The sequence below is a fragment of the Chanodichthys erythropterus genome, chromosome 21, assembly GCF_024489055.1.
Source record: "Chanodichthys erythropterus isolate Z2021 chromosome 21, ASM2448905v1, whole genome shotgun sequence".
NCBI lineage: Eukaryota > Metazoa > Chordata > Actinopteri > Cypriniformes > Xenocyprididae > Chanodichthys > Chanodichthys erythropterus.
In genome coordinates this window covers 27,300,699-27,319,127 of record NC_090241.1, presented here as the reverse complement: position 1 = coordinate 27,319,127, position 18,429 = coordinate 27,300,699, and the positions used below count along the sequence as shown (strand labels likewise).

The 18,429-nt window shown below is 36.2% G+C and overlaps 1 protein-coding gene across 1 annotated transcript; it reads left to right on the top strand.

The window, feature by feature from the left end:
- The first annotated feature begins 2,662 nt into the window (after nt 1-2,662).
- Nucleotides 2,663-16,591, top strand: LOC137010553 (caveolin-2-like). Its single transcript, XM_067372623.1, has 5 exons — nt 2,663-2,706; nt 2,789-2,924; nt 8,242-8,505; nt 9,877-10,064; nt 15,756-16,591. Exons 1-5 carry the CDS (start codon nt 2,663-2,665, stop codon nt 15,904-15,906), a joined length of 783 nt encoding a protein of 260 aa, XP_067228724.1. The 3' UTR covers nt 15,907-16,591.
- Nucleotides 16,592-18,429: the final 1,838 nt, after the last annotated feature.

Here is an 18,429-nt window from a genome sequence, read left to right as displayed (position 1 = left end):
TCCTTGTTGCCCTGTAACCATGGAAATGTGATGAGACAGGGACTTGCATAGCAACAGGGCGCCTTTGAGTATCGTCCTAGCAGATTGGCTGAAATAAACAGCCTAGCTCTTTTTATGAGCTGCACTATATGATAATAACCATTTTTATGTAGGATGAAATTACGTATAGTTTGAGATGTAGGCTTTTAATGTAACCTCTGGGAGCAATATACTACAAAATCATTACCATGCAATGCAAGTGCAGAGAATGAGATAATGTGGTGTAATTTTATGGTCTTTTGCCTTTTAGTGTACAACTTTAACAAACAGAGGGCAAAAATCAGGAGCCAGCTTGTTTGTCCTCTGCAAACAGCAGCAATGACCTTTTTACCGGTTCATATAGCAGACAAGGTGTTAAATTTGTTTTAATTATGTAACTTGGGCTGTACAGTATATTCCATTCTTTAGTTAGTAAACAAGACAGGTCTGTTAGCTGGCACTTATAAATGAAAGTGAAGTGAAGGAACTGCATATACAAATTAAAGTGCTTCAAGTAACATTTCACTCCTAAATACACAAGAAAAAAAAAAGAAATTACATTCTGCATAAAGCCATAAGAAAATGTTTTAATGTTTACTTTTGATTTTTTTGTTTCGTTTTTTTTTATTTTATTTTTTTTATGTGTAATCCCCTTTATTCTCAGCGGTCATTTTAGGGAGAAATATGATTTAGCATGTTCAGGCATGAAATGAGACAGATCTATGCCTTTTGGAGTCATTATATGAAGATAATCACTACACTATAGTATGTGAAGGAAAAGACAAATGAATGAAACCTTATTCTCAGAAGCTAGCATGAGGTATCCGTGCTGCAGATTAGTCTCTGGTTCAAAACTCCTTCTCATCCGTGATTCAATAGAGAGTGACCTGATCTGTCACTTCAAACAATAAAACCACGAGCCATGCATGTGGAGTGAGGGAGTCAGGAACAGAGGGGGAGGGAAAGAGAGAGCCAGGTACATGTGGATGATTAGGGATTCATAAACTTGAGTGTCCCTGTCATGATCAAAACAAGGCCTGGCAAAAATAGAACCTGAAAGGATTTAGACATGTTGAGGTGAAGATTAAAGGAAAATGATTAAAGAGGGGGGAAATCATGGTCAGATGATCAGCAGCAAACCCCACCCCCCTCCACAATGAACAATAATAAAGCAATGAAGACCTGCTGAAGCACACCACACCAAAAACATGAAGAGGTCATATCACGTTTTTTTATTATTATTATTATTATATACTTTTTAATTTAATTATTATCATATTGTTAAGTTGTTGTTGTTGTTTTTTTGCACCAAAACTGGTCATAGCTTAGACCTTCATGACCATTGATTCCACGCTCTTTATAACCCTTAGACTGTGTCTTTAGTGGTATGACGTGACAAATGCAAAAAGAACCCATGCCCATAATCATGTTGTCCGAACCCATAATCAGTGATGCTGTCTACAGTTGATGCGACACAACAAATTCCCAACCGTAAACTGATGTCCTGTTCTATTTCTGATGTACTTCTTCTGACACAAAGAACAAATTTGCAACTGTCGCTTTGTCACATCCAGTGCAGATAGCCTCATGTTGCTTATGTCACGTTGTCCGCATCCAGTGTAAACACTGTGTTTGAATTAAATGGACCATTTTATGCCTTTAAGACAGGGGTGCCCAGTCCTGTTCAGCTCTAGCCCTGCTCAACACACCTGTTTGTAATGATCTCAATTAGCTGATTCAGGTGTTTCTGATCAGGGTTGGAGCTGAACTTTGCAAGTACCACTGTAAAAAAAAAAAAAAAAAAAAAAAAAAAAAAGGTAAATGACTGTCAGCTACGGCGGCCAAACAAAAAACGTAAAATTAAAGAAAAATATTTTAATTTAAATAAAGTGCAAAAAAAACTAACAGAAACTTTTTTTTTTTTTTACAGAAAAACACTGTTAATTTACAGGTATTGCCTGAATTATTACAATAAAACCCCTTTACTGTAAAAAAAAAATATTTAAACAAAAAACAATCAAATGATTTTAAGCAATTACTGCCAAACAAAAACTGTAAAACTAATGTAAAATATCCTAATTTGAATAAAATGCAAAAAACTTTTACAGAAAAACATTTTTTTTACAGGTATTTCTAAAATTATTACTACCAAAACACATTCACTATAAAATGCAAATCTCCCACAGTTAACCAGAAATAGCACACATGCATGAATTAATGTAAGTACCTGTCACTGCATCAGCGACTACACAGATATTATCTTTGAAATAAAACAACATGCAGCATAACACCAGTGTTTTCAGGCTGAATCTGGACTGGACTCTTCAGCACAATAGTGACCCATAAAACAGACGAACCCTTTAAATCACAACCAGGCCTGGACTGGTAATCTGGCATACCGGGCAAATGCCCGGTGGGCCGACGCACTTGGGGGCGGGGCCGCGATATGATATTTTATTAAATTTTATAAAACATAAAATTGGCCAACGATCGGCCCATAAAGCAGGGACAGTGGCCCATTAGTTCATTTTCCATACTGACACTGGGCGGGCCAATCACATCTCTTAACAGACTCCACCCCGTCCCCTGTGTTACGTGTGTCATATGCAGTGGCTCAGAGCCAAAACATCTGTGGATTAGGAGGATGGAGAAACAAAAGCGCAAGTGCAAGGGTGGTGCGGAGAAGTTGTGGGCAAAAAAATAAAAAAAAATTAGAGGTTGATTCCTCAACGTGCAAAAATTACTGACATGTTTAGTACGGTTTCCGTAGCTTCAGTTTACAGTACCTGACGACGTGCAAGAACATAGAAGAACATGGAGGAGACACCTGTCAGGCAGAGGAGCAGCAGGTGTTTGACAGTGTAGCCAATGAGGGACAGAGTAAGCAGGAGAGTATAATAGAAGCGGTAAGCAGGGTAGTTACATGATTAACAGGGAGGGAGGGAGCGAGGGACTCACGATGCGACGACGACGATGATGCTTTACCTAAATTAATGAATATAAATAGGCTATAAGACAACATAATCGTCGTCGTTATTATAAAGTCAGACTGTCACCTACTGCACTCAGTCAGCTAAAGTCAAATAGCACAGCAAAAGCTATTTTGCACTGTTTTTTGTAGCTAGCAGTGTGCCCTTGTAGCTATCAGAGTTCACTTATGCAGTAACGCCCCTTCTCGTTAACTAGAAAAACCTGAAATGATGCAATTTGGTTTTTCAAAAAAAAAATTCAGGTTATTATTTTAATGTAATATTACTGATGATGTGTTTATTTCACAACGAGACTATAGGTGTCTATTTATAGCCGTTAGTCCTCCTGATGATGGTCTACTAGATCTCACTTTTCAGCTATAAAAAGTTATGTTTTGTAGCTCTTGTACCCTATTACTCTGATATGAACACTTGGTTGTTTATGGCAAGTGAATAACATGTGTATCATTTTATAAGCACGTTTTTTGCGAGTAATTTGGTTTTCTTTTTCATTTTTTTTAATGGGGAGTATCTAAACAATAAGAGGTAAATGTTTGACACTTAAAGAGGGGTTTGTGCTCTTTAAAGCAAAGTATATGTGTAATTGTAAATTATAGTTTTTCTTCTGTCTGTTTCGTTGAAAAAAAATGAAAAAAATATTTCTTTATAGAATTATCAGTATTCTACATCCATGTTCTAAGGGTTAACTAGCTTTTATAACATGGAGCACATTGTCCATCAAGATTATAATGCAAAGTTAAACACTTAAAATACGATTTTTTTCTGATATTTGCTGTCCATTGGTGTGTAGGCCCTACTCCACTGCCACTTTTGATCACCAGGGAGTTAGTCAAGAGAGAGTGAGTACACTGGTCCACTTACTACTCAGCTTTGTAGGGGCTTTGGGGAATGGAACAGTAGGTATGCATATTTACAGGGACTGCAAGGATGGTGTACTGGTGGGTGGTGTCCGACCGATTGTGGTGGGCCGGTCTGAGCAAAAATGCCAGGGACATTTTTTTGTCCCAGTCCAGCCCTGATCACAACAGAACATTAAACACTACAAATCACTCAAGTCAGTGGAGATCAGTGTTTGCAGTTGGGCTCTTGACCCTTGACTCTTTAATATTAGGCTGCTTTAACTGTGTGTCTTTGATAAACTTTTGTCAAAAGCAAGAGAAACTTTGATCAGATGATGGTATAATCATCTCGTGATTTGCTGATATTTCATTAAACTGTTTAATATTAGTTGTTACATACTAGTACCACTACAGAAACTTCTGCATTGTTGTGGTACTATAAATAATTTTATAAAGCAAATATGCAGAAAATGTTTCAGCAAAATCATGCAGACTCACACATACATCAAAAATCAGTGTATGAATCTCAACAATGGTGACAATAAAAAAAAAATCAGATTATCTCTGAACCTCTCAAAACAACCTACTAAAGTCTCAAAAAAAAAAGATTTGTTGCTTGTCACCATTGTTGAAATTCATATGTTGATTCTTGATGTCCCTTCACCAAAAAACAAAACAAAAACCCGAACACCTTGAAACAGTTTTTGCATAATTACTTAAAAATCAGAATACCAGGTTGTCATAATACTGATGCCACAATATCACAAAGCTACATTAAATCACGTGAAATTAACAGCTAATGAACTCAGTGATTCAGGCCACTTAATGATAACTATATCATCATCAAAAAGCAACCAAAACCATCTGATCAGATTTTCTCCTACATTTTTTGTCATAACAAACATGTATCAGAAACACACAGTTACAGCAGTCAGAGAAAACCATGAAAAGTCAAGGGTCAAGAGCCCAACTAAAGCAAGCACTGACCACAATAATGGTGACATCAAACTTTTTTTTTCAGTGTTTATGAAACGAGGACAGAGATGTAGGGCTGTAGGGATGCAAATTTGTTTGAATCTGCTGGTGCAAACCAGGTTTTTGGGTGGAGTAAATCTGGAATGGAATGATCCATAACTGCAGCAACAGCTGGAAGGGCAGGTTGGAACATCCTGCTGCTGAAATCCACTTAAGCTAGTTGGATCAGAGTTTATTAAATCAATTTGGTTACAAGGGGATTTTGTGTCATGATCTCAATATGATTGCCTTTTTGACACCAATGTACCAAGGGAATCCACATGATCTCTGTTGTGTACTATGCTTTTCATTGTATTAATAAAAATAACAAAAGCAGAGAGTGCATTGCTAAACTTCAGAGTAAGTTTATTGCTAAACTTACTCTTATTTAAAGCTGCAGTCCGTGATTTTTCCTCTTTGTCGCCATCTCTGTTTGAAACCTGCAATTGCAGTCATATGCGGAACAGTTATCTGTACGTGTGTTGTGCATCGGCACAGCTCGTCAGCGCGGATTAATCTAATGCTTGCTGTCAGTCACCGCACCGGTGTGCATACTGAACTTCAGAATCACAGATTTTACATCTTGAAAGTATGACCAATATAAGAATTTTCACTGGAAAATATCATCTGAACAAGTAACATTTCTGTCACTTTTGTTCTGACCAACTGAGGAAAAAGGCATTAGGCTTACAATAAATCGCGCTGCCAATGGTGATTAAATCTAACGATCGCTTAGCTCGGATCACACCAAACCGTGCAAATTATTATTACTGTTAAATTGTTCTCAAATTGTTAATGTTAACAACATCAGCATTACTATGACTATGTGTATATTAGCGTTACCTGTAGATTTCTGTAGCCACTCAACAGTCCAAAGTCTTTTGCTTTTGTCTACGGCTGAATCTCCAGTTGTCACTGATGATTGTCATTTGGACCTTTCTGGATTACAATCCGCCATCAAAATGATAAGTTTAATTATTTCAGCTGCTGTGAGAAAAGGCTATAAATGATCCGCTACCAGCAGCGTCCTCACGTGATAAAACCGACTAGCCTGGACTCCTTCTTTCTGTTTACGTACGTGACGTAATGACGCACAGAGGAACTGCTGCATGCTCAAATTTCCCGCGTTAATCCACCATGTCGCTCTTATTATTAAACATTATTACAAGCTTATTGTTGTGAATCGAGCTAAGATTATGAGTTTTGAACACTGGCTGGTTATGCACTTGCTCAAAAATTTATTTTGGATCATTTTTAACCAAAAAAGGTTACGGACTGCAGCTTTAATTGGTGATAGAGAAGATGAATTGAAAAAGTGACCATGAATTCATACACTTCATAAAGAAGCATCTAAAACTAGAGCACTAAGAAGAAACTTTGAGGAAAATTCAGAATGGGCTCCCTTTTATTCCTTGTTGGAATTTTAACTGAATCGTTCAACTGGAATTTGAATTGGAGTAGCAGAAAGAAGAATTTACAAATTATTTAACACAACAAAATGGGTATTAACTTGTGTTCTTTTTAAAAAGTGCACTGAATGTTTTTTTTTTACACATTTAAAAAAGTTTAACCTCTAAAGACTCACATACACACATGAAATGAAGACTCAAGTCATTCTAAAAACAATTCTGAATCATACACAACCCTGCATCAATGGCGGAATAGACTTGAATCCTTCATATCCAGAAGCCAGATGTTTTCAGGTTGAGCTGTGTGGGGAATTAGTCCTGTTACACAATCAGTATGATTATCCAAAGTATCAGAGTTTCTCTGTAGTATTGAAGGTGAAAACTGAAGTCAGAAAAATGAATCTCTGAGACAAGGTGCCTCCCATTTTTGAATGTAATATTGATAAGCATCATAGAATTCAGGATTTTTTGGAAGTGAATTCATCATCCTCTATCCTTGTGCTTATGAGTCTCTGGAAGGACAGTCAGGAGAGATTAACAATGTTCCAGCTCTCAGATGAAAAAAATGTCCTCTCACAGACTGTCAAGGCTGACTGTGGTTATTAATAGGAGGAGCTGGAAGATGATCTCTTAATGGCTGTAAAGGTTGGAGAATGCAGATGTTCGTGGCTGTTTTAACCATAAGGACAAGGATTTTCCATGAGTTTATAGGCAAAAGTTCTAATTTGCATGAGTTTTTGTTTTTATTATAAGTCTTGTGTTTACAATATTTAATAACTCTGAAACAAATTAGTCTTGTAATTAGTCTCAAAGAAGATTCTACTATGCAAATAAGGCAAGTATACATTACCTTGACGTTCATTTACTTTATGGGATTTTTAATTATATTTTTTATATTTTTAGTCTTTTTTTGAATATGTTAAATGAAAATCATTGCTATATAACTATATAAAACATAAATTCAATAGCATCTTTCCTCAAGGTCAATAAGGACAATTGTGTGTCAGTGACCTTTGGAAATGGCATATATTGCACAGACTGTCATTTAGTGTAGAACAGCAATCAGTTGTCAAAAACTGACCCTGATAAAGTGCTTCATGTTTTTCTTCACAATCTCCAAACAGTCTTTGATGTTTTGAGGTGAGTATCACAGTAAAATGAACATGCAGATTAATTCATTTTATCTGTGTTTGAGAGATAAACTTTTTTCACTTCAAATCTATCATTATGCAGAGGTAGATGGCCTCCTCCAATGGCCTGACCTTTACTCCTCAACATAGACGCTTCCTTCACTCCCAGGCCTGGCACAATAAGAACACAACACTCCTTGTTTCAAAGGCAATGCCATTTCATTTCCTCTGTCCTTCACACTTTTCATCTGTGCACCTCCCTTCAGTTGTTTTTGGTGTCAGAGTTAGTCTCCAGTCACACCATGGCTGCAAAAACTGTTTAGACACTTAACACTGGTTGAACGATTGTTTTTGCATTGGAGTAAAAAAAAAAAAAAATCAAATCATCAATTTTCAAGAAAAAAAAAGTAAAAAAAAATTGTTGGTTTAATATAGTAAAGATATATAATAGATGTATAATAGATTGACTGTTATCATTTATAAATGCAGTACATTATTAAATACAATGCATATCACATGCAAAGAAATTTATATATTTTTTACGTGTTTTTTAAGTGTCCAAATACTTTCCCTAAGCCACAGTATAATCAACACTGAAGTCCAAACTCATTCAATGGAAAACATTTACCCATCCAACTTTCCTTTCTAATCCATTCCACCATTTCAGCCAATGCCAATTAACTAACCTCTGCCAAAGTAAATCATTTTCTATTTGATGTCAGTTGTCCTCTTGGAAAGCTATTTTGGATGGTGATGAGGCTGCACAAATATTTCTGCTATGTCCCATCTTGGTGCAAGTGACTCCCTTATTGTGATCTTGTTGTTCTCAGTATGTCCACAGGAAGCCTTTAAGACAATCACACACATACTGCACACAATGGACCAGGGAGCATCTCTAAAGGACATCGCTATAGACATAGAGATAACTGAGGAGGAGGAGGAGGAGGAGGTGTCTTCACTCTTGGATCAGCGTGAAATTAATCCAAATGATGCTCCTGATGTTACAGAAGCACAAACAGAGGGACAGGATTCATTGGCTGCTCACAGTAACACAAAGGCTCTCATCAAGGACAGGGACCCAAAGGGAATTAACAAGTATCTTGAGGTGAGTCATACAATCAAACACAGTGCCAACTAATGGCCTGCTGGTCTTATCAGGCTTACAGACATTTATATGTGTACTAAATTAGTAGTTTCTCCAGCCTAATGGTGGCAACAGTCCCATTTAGACCTTTTAATTTGTTTAGACTGTGCAAAAGTCTTAGGCATGTTAGTATTTTTACCAAAAAAAGACTTATATCGTTTCGTTTTCTGTAGTGTGTGAGTGGGAAATATCAGTTTATATTTCTAAACATTCCTTTTGACATCAATTGTAATAATGCAGTGAGATTTTTTTGCATGCACATGCACAAGGAGTCTGACAACAGCTGATATGTTCCACATGGAGATCTGATCTCACCATCATTGAGTCCACCTGGGATTACATGAAGAAACAGACTAAAACTAGAAGAACTGTGGCAACATCTCCAAGATGCTTGAAGAAACCTACCTAAAAACCCAAAAAAGCTGTTTAAAAGGGGTTGTCACACCAAATATTGATTTGATTTAGTTAATTGATATATAATTTTTTTTTATGAATGTATTTTTGAAAGCATCCTCACTTTACAGAATTTTTAAGTGCCTTTTGCAGGTTTCATCAAGCGTCTTTTTTTTAGAAGTTTTAGATTTAGTCTCCATTTTTTCTGACATGTATTGTAATCCCAGATGGACTCGATGATGGTAAGATCAGATCATACCTGCTGTTGTTAGACTCCTTGTGTGTATGAAAATCTCACTGGATTATTACAATTAATGGCGAAAGGAATGTTTGGAAATATAACTGATATTTCCTACTGGCTTAAAACCATTTTTTGGGGTGAAAATACTAATGTGCCTTAGAATTTTGCGTAGCCTACAGTATATAGCATATATAAAGATTTTTTTTTGCAGCGATGCCATAGAAGAACCATTTTTGGTTCCTCCAAAAAACATTTCAGTGAACATTTTTTTAAAAGAACCATTTTATTTAACCATTTTTAAAACATTTTGTAAGGGAGACCAATATAGCCTAAATGGGACAACTTGTAGGCCTATATTCTAGTATTTTTCACAAATGTCCTAGAAACAGTTTAATTTTTCAATTAAAATCTAACCTAATTATATAGCTGACCCTTACCTGAATGTAGCCTATTTCAGTATTGCTGTTCTTACATCTGAATGGTTGATATCAACACCAATAAGGGGAGCTACTACGTTTGTAATGCTACACTGCCCTCTTATGTTAAACATTGGTATTGCAGGACTTTCAAAGACATATTCACACAGATTCTACTTTACTCAAAGTAATCTGTTATCAGTAAGACATTTGGGATGAGTAATGGGTCTAAAGTTACAGCAGCCCAAAATAGTTTCCTACATGATGTGTCTGTCTACTCAGGTGACCTTTGAGGATGTGATAGCAGAGCCTGCATCAGTGAGCAGCTTTGATAAGGTGTGGCTGTGGAGTCATGCTCTGTTTGAGGTGTCCAGACTCTGGTTTTACCGTATCATTTCCTTGCTGCTCGCAGTGCCGGTGGCTTTGGTTGCAGGTGTTCTCTTTGCTGTCCTCAGCTGTCTACATATTTGGTGAGTCACGAGTGAGTGAACAATAAATTCCAATAAAGCAAAAATGTGACAACAATCTGAATAATTTAAGGTTAACATTAGTATATTAGTTTGACTGATAAAATGATCTGACAATATATTCTAAATATATATACTATATTAATTAATAACACTAATCAATAACTGTTTGCCTGCCTGTGTTCATAGTTTCCTTGGTTGTTAATCATCCCTCACCTGTTTCTGTTTACATTAATTAATCTCCCCATGTATTTAAAGGGATAGTTCACCAAAAATTCTGTCACCTGCATGTCATTCCGAACCAGTAAGACTTTAGTTCATCTTCAGAACACAAATTACGATCTTTTTGATGAAATCTGACAGCTTTTTCTTTCTCCATAGACAGCTATGCAACTGACACTTTGACGCTTCAAAAAGTTCATAAAGAGATCATAAAACTAATCCATATGAATTTAGCAGATTAGTCCAAATTTTCTGAAGAGACAAGATCGCTTTATTTACATTTACATTTAGTCATTTAGCAGACACTTTTATCCAAAGCGACTTACAAATGAGAATAGTAGAATCAATCAAAACAACATGAGAACAACAGTACGTAAGTGCTGTGTGAAGTCACAGTTGTGACAGTAACATGCTCGTTTTTTTTTTAATAAATGCACAAATAGATGGAAGAAGAATAGAAATCAAGGTAAGTGCTACTATTAATGGGTCAAGTGCTGACGAAAAAGATACATCCTTAGAATTTTTTTGAAAATGGCTAGAGACTCAGCTGCTCAGATATAGTGTCAGGTCATTCCACCAGCCAGGAACAGACCCGGAGAAGGTCCGTGAGAGTTATTTTGTGCCCCTTTGTGATGGCACCACAAGGCGCCGTTCACTTGCAGAATGCAAGTTTCTGGAAGTCTGAAGTAGTGAGTTAAGGTATAGCGGTGCAGAGCCAGTGGTCGTTCTGTAGGCAAACATCAGAGCCTTGAATTGGATGCGAGCAGCTACTGGCAGCCAATGCAGACTGATGAAGAGAGGAGTGAAGTGTGCTCTCTTCAGTTCGTTGAAGACCAGTCTTGCTGCAGCATTCTGGATCAGTTGTAGAGGCCTGACAGTGCATGTTGGAAGGCCAGCCAAGAGAGCATTACAATAGTCCAATATGGGTAGAACAAGAGCTTGGACAAGAATTTGTGCGGAATGCTCCGATAGGAAGGGTCTAATCTTCTTGATGTTGTACAAGGCAAATCTGTAGGACCGGGCCATTGTCGCAACATGATCTGTCAAGCTTCAACAATCATCCATCACCACTCCAAGGTTCCTGGCTGTCCTGGAAGGAGCAATGGTTGACGACCCACATTGAATTGAAAGGTTATGATGAAGTGTTGGCACCGACCACAAGCAGTTCCGTCTTTGCAAGGTTTAGTTGAAGGTGGTGGTCCTTCATCCGGGCAGAAATGGCTGTCAGGCAGGCTGCGATGCGACCAGCAACCGTTGGATCATCTGGTTGGAATGAGAGGTAGAGTTGTGTGTTATCAGCATAACAGTGATAGGAGAAACCATGATCCTGAATGACAGATCCTAGTGATGACATGTAGATGGAGAAGAGAAGTGGTCCAAGCACAGAGCCCTGAGGTACCCCAGTAGCAAAATGATGTGGCTTGGACACCTCACCTCTCCAAGATACCCTGAAGGACCTACCTGAGAGGTAAGACTTGAACCACCGGAGTGCGGTTCCCGAGATGCCCTTTGACATGAGTGTTGACAGGAGGATCTGGTGGTTAACTGTGTCAAAAGCAGCAGACAGATCCAGCAAGATGAGTACTGATGATTTTGAAATTGCTCGTGCCAGTCTCAGGGCTTCAGTGACTGAGAGCAGAGCAGTTTTAGTTGAGTGGCCACTCTTGAAACCAGACTGGTGGTTGTCCAGGAGGTTGTTCAGTGTGAGATAAGTAGACAATTGGTTGAATACAACTTTCTCAAGTGTCTTTGCAATGAAAGGAAGAAGGGATGCTGTTCTGTAGTTTTCTAAAAGTGCTGGATTCAGAGTGGGTTTTTTAAGCAGTGGGGTAATCCTAGCCTGCTTGAAGGCTGTGGGAAATGTTCCAGTGTGAAGGGAAGAATTGATAATGTGAGTGAGTGCAGGTACAATTGAGGAGGAGTTGGCCTGAAGAAGATGAGTGGGGATAGGGTCTAGCGGACAGGTAGTAGGATGATTGGAAAGGATGAGTGTTGAAACATCTGCCTCAGAAAGCATGGAGAAGGAGGGGAAAATTTGTGTGGTTTCCGTTAAGATGTTCTTGTCAGTGTGTGGTGTGGAGAATTGGCGGCTGATGGTTGTTATTTTATGTGTGAAGAATGTGGCAAAGTCATCAGCTGTAAGAGCTGATGTGGGAGGGAGGGGAGGAGGGCAAAGAATAGAAGAGAAGGTTTTGAAAAGTGTGCGGGAATCAGTGGAATTGTTAATTTTAGTGTGATAGTATGTGGTTTTAGCATTGGAGACATTAGTAGAGAAAGAAGAAAGGAGTGACTGATATAAGCTAAGGTCAGTAGGATCTTTAGATTTGCGCCACTTTCTCTCTGCAGCCCTGAGTGTAGACCGATGCTCGCAGAGAGCATCAGATAGCCAGGGGGCAGATGTGGTGGCGTGGGCTGGTCTGGCTAAAAGGGGGCAGAAGTCATCTAAGCAAGATGTCAGAGTGGTGCACAGAGTGTCAGTAGCATTGTTAGTGTCCAGTGATGAGAACTGGTTAGGGGGAGGAAGTGTGGATGAGACCAAAGAGGATAGGTGGGATGGTGAGAGGGAGCGTAGGTTTCGCCGAAAAGTGACATGTGGTGGAGTGTGTGTCGAGTTAGGTGTCAGGTGGAGATTAAAAGTGATGAGAAAGTGGTTTGAGGTGTGTAGTGGAGTAACCAATGTACTGTTGGAGGAGCCATAGCGTGTGTAGATTAGGTCCAATTGGTTACCTGATTTGTGGGTAGCTGAGTTAGCCAATCGCTTGAGATCAAATGAGGCAAGCAAAGTGTGGAAGTCAGCAGCCTGAGGTTTGTCTAGATGGATGTTGAAATCTCCAAGTAGATGAGAGTAACACATCTAACTCCTCCAAGAAGTTACCTAGCTGACCTGGGGGACGATAAACAACTACAACATGGATTTTAGCAGGGTAGGTGATGGTAATTGCATGTGATTCAAATGAGCCATTGTCACAGAGAGATGGTAAAGGATTGAACTTCCATTCACTGGACATAAGCAAACCAGTACCACCACCCCTCCCAATCTGGCATGAGGTGTGAGAGAAAGTGAAATTAGAGGAGAGGGCTGCTGGTGTGGCAGTGTCCTCTGGTTTGATCCATGTCTCAGTCAGAGCCAAGAGATGCACTGTAAAAAAAATCCCTTTGTTTCTACCGAAAAATACCGGCAGCTGTGGTTACCAGAACAATACTGTAAAAATGACATCAAACCGTAAACATACTTACGGAGTTACATGTGAATTTTACATTTTAAATATGTATATTTAACATTGGATTTCAGTACACTGTAAAAAAAATCCCAGTAAAATTTACGGTAAAATAACATATTTCATTAACTGATATAATGTTAATTTACCAACCTAATGAAGTACTAATATCTGTTTTGTATCTTTATAATACACTGACAGTCGCCAAACACAGTGGTGATAAGAGTCACATGATGAATCAAAGTTCATCACAAGCAGCTTTTCCACAAGCTGAGGAGGACAATACTAATATATAGAAGGTGCACACAGTGTCATTCACACACACACACTAAACACCATTATGGTAACATGCATGAAATTTTAAAAATGCAATAAACATTAATTTAACAACATTAGATGTAACATAAAACCCTAATGTACATAACTGATTAGAAAAAAATGAGAAAAACTAAGAAGAAACAGTTATTTCAACAAAAATATATCAAATGTGACGTGTCACGCAGGGAATTGTGGGAATGTCAATTTACGTTTTTTCACTGTAAATTTTACAATGAATTGTTATTTTTCACTTTCAAAAACTGTGAATTTAACGGTATTTTACCGTAAAATTACATTATATGTACCGTTAGATCTATTACAGTTATTCACCGTATGTAGTACGAAAACTTTCCGTAAACCAATTGACAGTTTTTCACCGCAGCATTTTTACAGTCTTTTACTGTTAAAATCACGGTAATTTTTTACAGTGTGGAGATCTGAGTAGCAATAGCTGTAATGAAGTCTGCTTTGTTTACAGCAGATTGACAATTCCAGAGCCCAATGGAAATAGAAAGTAATGTACTAGATGACATGGGTAAAATACGCTTTATATGCTGAACAGATTGAATTTAGGCTTTTATTCACATATGCTGTAAACATTCATCAACTCACACGTCAGTTGTGGTAAACGGAAGCCCAAGCATGTTGCTTGATGTGCGAGAACCAATGATTTTTGTTCTCATGTGCAGCAGCACGTTTGAGCTTGTGTTTATGTTTGTTAATCAATGTTTATATGTGAATAAAAACCTAAATTAAATCTGAGATCTTCAGAAAAATTAACTTTTTGAAGCATCAAAGTGCCAGTTGCATAAGCTGTACATTGAGGAACAGAAAGCTTGATGAACGAAAGATGAACAAAAGTCTTACAAGTTTGGAAAGACATGACAGAATTTTCATTTTTGGGTGAACTATTTCTTAAAGCACTGCGTTTCCTTAGTTAATTTGTCCGGTATCGTCTTTGTTCTCTTGTTTTCATATTATCTCCTGTGTTTTCCTGTAACTGTTGTTCGATTATCTCCTTTGTCGTGTGAATCCTTACAGCCACAATGTGTCAACAATAAGTTTATTCATTAGTTGATGTTAACATTAGTTATACCATTATATTATATTATAACATTAGTTAATGTCAATGTTTTGTTACCAATAGAATTGTAAACAAGTGAACTAACATGGACTAGCAATAAACAATACATGCACCGTTTATTAACCTTTTTTAACCTTATTTTCTCCATGTACTAATTTTGAACTTTATTATTATCATTATTATTAAAAGTGTTAACATTAAACATTTTTATTATAAATAATGTTAATTCTGTAAACATATTGTTTTTTATAGTTCATGACCTCATAATGCATTAACCAATGTTAATGTAGAACTTTATTGTAAAGTGTTGCCTGAAAATGTGTTTTAATCAATAGTTACTGTAGTAACGTCCACCGCTGCCTTTTAAGCCTGTCAAAAATTAACCATAATCTATAACAGCTTTCATGTGTGATGATTTTTTTCCACTTTGAATGTGTTCTTACAATAGAATCACTGTATTGCTCAAGTTCAAGGCCATTAACGCACTTACATCGGTGATAGAGTAGATGAGAGATCCGTCGAGATCATTTGAGGTCACTGCTATACCTCCCTCTGTCATTTAACATAGACAAAGCTGGTACATCCCCTGTTAGTGAAAATTTGAAACGTGTGGGTCCAGGATTAGAGTCTTGTGGAACGTCACATATTATATAATTTTTCCATGAAAAATAATTGCCAAGTGCACATAAAATTGCATGGTTTGTCAAATAAATCAGTATATTTGCCATAAAGGCTTATCTGTCTCCAAAGTACAGCCAAGAAAATGTAGTCAGATGTGTCAAAAATCTGAACAGAAGTCTAAAAGAAGACCAGAAAGCGAATAATGACTTATCTGCTTTCTCTCCTTTTTAGGCTGATAGTTCCCAGTGTGCAGCTATTGGTCATAAACCTGCACTGGATAAAGATGATCTGGCATAATGTGCTGGACACTGCAATCTCCCCCTTCTTCAGAAGCTTTGGGAAGTGCTGGGGATTCATCAGAATTAGTTTGGAAAAATATTAACTACATTACAGAACCAAAGGATCAGCTTTTAAAGGCAAAGGATTCCAGAAAATCATATAAATACATATACATGATTTACATGTATGTCTCTTCGGTTTTATAGGCTAATGTTGGACATGCAAATGCAATTGACCTTTTTTTTCTTTTCTTTTTTTAAATTGCAGAGGTTTTCATAATTTTTTCAAAGCTAATTTTTGGTAACATTTTTCTTCATGCAATTTTTTTTAATATTTCATTTTGTTTGTTTGTTTGTTTTGTTTTGTTTAGAATTGTACATTGAGTTACCTGTAAAAAGAAGAAGGGGCTGGAAATTTTGGAAGAATAGAGATAAAAATAATAATAATACACAATTATAACATTTTCAGTACTTGATTCTGATTACTTGCCATGTGGTGCTAAAAAATAATTATTTTGGTGATTGGATGCATTAATATTCATATAATAATACAAACTTTTAACAATTGATACTGCTATATAATTATTAATTATATTTATAAATATAATTATATAATACTGATTTATAGTTATTCAGAATTTATTTGCTTGATGATACCGATTACTTTCCATATATTTGCTAATAATTATTATGCCTGTAAATATTAGAATCTTCAACCAAAGTAAATTGTGCACATTTTCTTTGTAAACACCTTAATTAGACGAGTGGCTATAGGCTCAAAATAAAGGAATTGTGCACATCAAGACTAAAAGATGGACCATTTTGTACACCATGCAAACATACACAAATTCTGACTGGGGGTGAAAACAGGATAAAAGTTATTGTGAGAGTATGTGCTCTTATTTGACAGTTTACATGACTAAAAGGTGACTGTCATTTTCTGTGGTAGCCTTTTTAAACAGATACACAATCAGTCTCCAAAAAGTGCATTTGCATACCAATGATGCTTGCATGATCATCCCATCTACTTTCTTTGTCAGCTTTTTAATAGAGTCATCATTTGTACCATATAGTTTATGAAATATTATGTATAAAGCCAAGCTGTTGCAAATCCTTGGTTCACACTTGGGACATATATATATACACATATGTTTGTATGTATAATATATTGTTAATGCTCATCTATCAATTTTGGCGTCCCAAGTAGTTTACAAAATAAAAACAATACATCTCTTTAGGCAAAAGCTGCTTGTGGGAGAGTTATCTCATCCTCTTCCTCACTCATGCATGTTTCATCTAGAAAATCACTTTTATAAAAACAGTACTGATTACTAAGCTTTGCATGCTAAAAACGAAAACTTTTAAATAGCTCTGTTCAAGCTTCAGGTTTGCATATTAATATAGCAGCCAGCTTCTAATTTGGGCTCACACATTTAAATATTCTTGTTTATGTAGTAAAGAGTATAGCTAAGCACAGACAAAGTTGGTTCACTCCCCACTGATATAAACAGTCCCACAGATATAAATGGTAGATCCAGGCATGTCTGGGTGGGGTATTTTTGTTCTCTGCTGCTCTCCCTCAGGACCTGAACCCCATCCCAGCTCACAGAACACTGAGAATATTTCTCTAATTAGCAGAAAGACATTCCACACACACCTCTGACACATTTACAGCCTCCTGTTACTATTTTTGGTGCATCTGAGCAAAGAATGTTCAAAAATCCAATTTTTTTTTTTATCTTTTAGTAGTGTAATTCATTATAAAGAACAATGAAAAGTGATGTACAGCAACTGCAGGATTACACAAAGCTGATATTGTTATTTAATTAGTTATTAAATTAAAAAAAACAAAAAACAAAGCAGCAGCAAATTTTATGCTGTTCATGTCAATGAAAATTCCAAAGTGAGGCATACATTCTCAAAGACCTTAGAGACCATTTTATCTCAATCCCAGAACGTATAAAAATCTTTCTGTCTTTTAGCAGGACAATACACCAGCTTAGTTTTATTTTATTTTATTTTATTTTATTTTATTTTATTTTATTTTATTTTATTTTATTTTATTTTATTTTATTTTATTTTATTTTATTTTATTTTATTTTAATTTTTGGAGAATAAAAGAATTAAAATGTTAACATAATATTTTATGTGTTATTATGTGTTAAAATTATGTTAAAAGAACATGGTTATTATAGTTATTTTTTACTGTTATTATATTTAAATTTATATTTGTATTTTCATTTAAATTAATGAAATTAATATTTCAACTGAAATAAATGAAAATATATATAAAAAATTATATAAATATAAAAATATATATATAAAATTATTTCAGCTAATTTCTCATTTTCATTTAGTTTACTAAATTATTTGATGTACTAAAATACCTAAAACTGAAATAAAAAGGAATAAAAGCTATATAGATGTATTTATTACAAAAAACTAAAAAAAAACTAACTTAAAATAATAATAAAAACTATAACAGTATCTCAAAAATAGAATAGTTTAACACAACTAATATTAATGCTTTGAAAATGACAATATGTGTTGTATCTTTGGGCATCAGTTTTCAAAGCAACACTTCACAGTGGAAATTCGTGCCACTGTGCAACTCTTGCCTGGCTGAC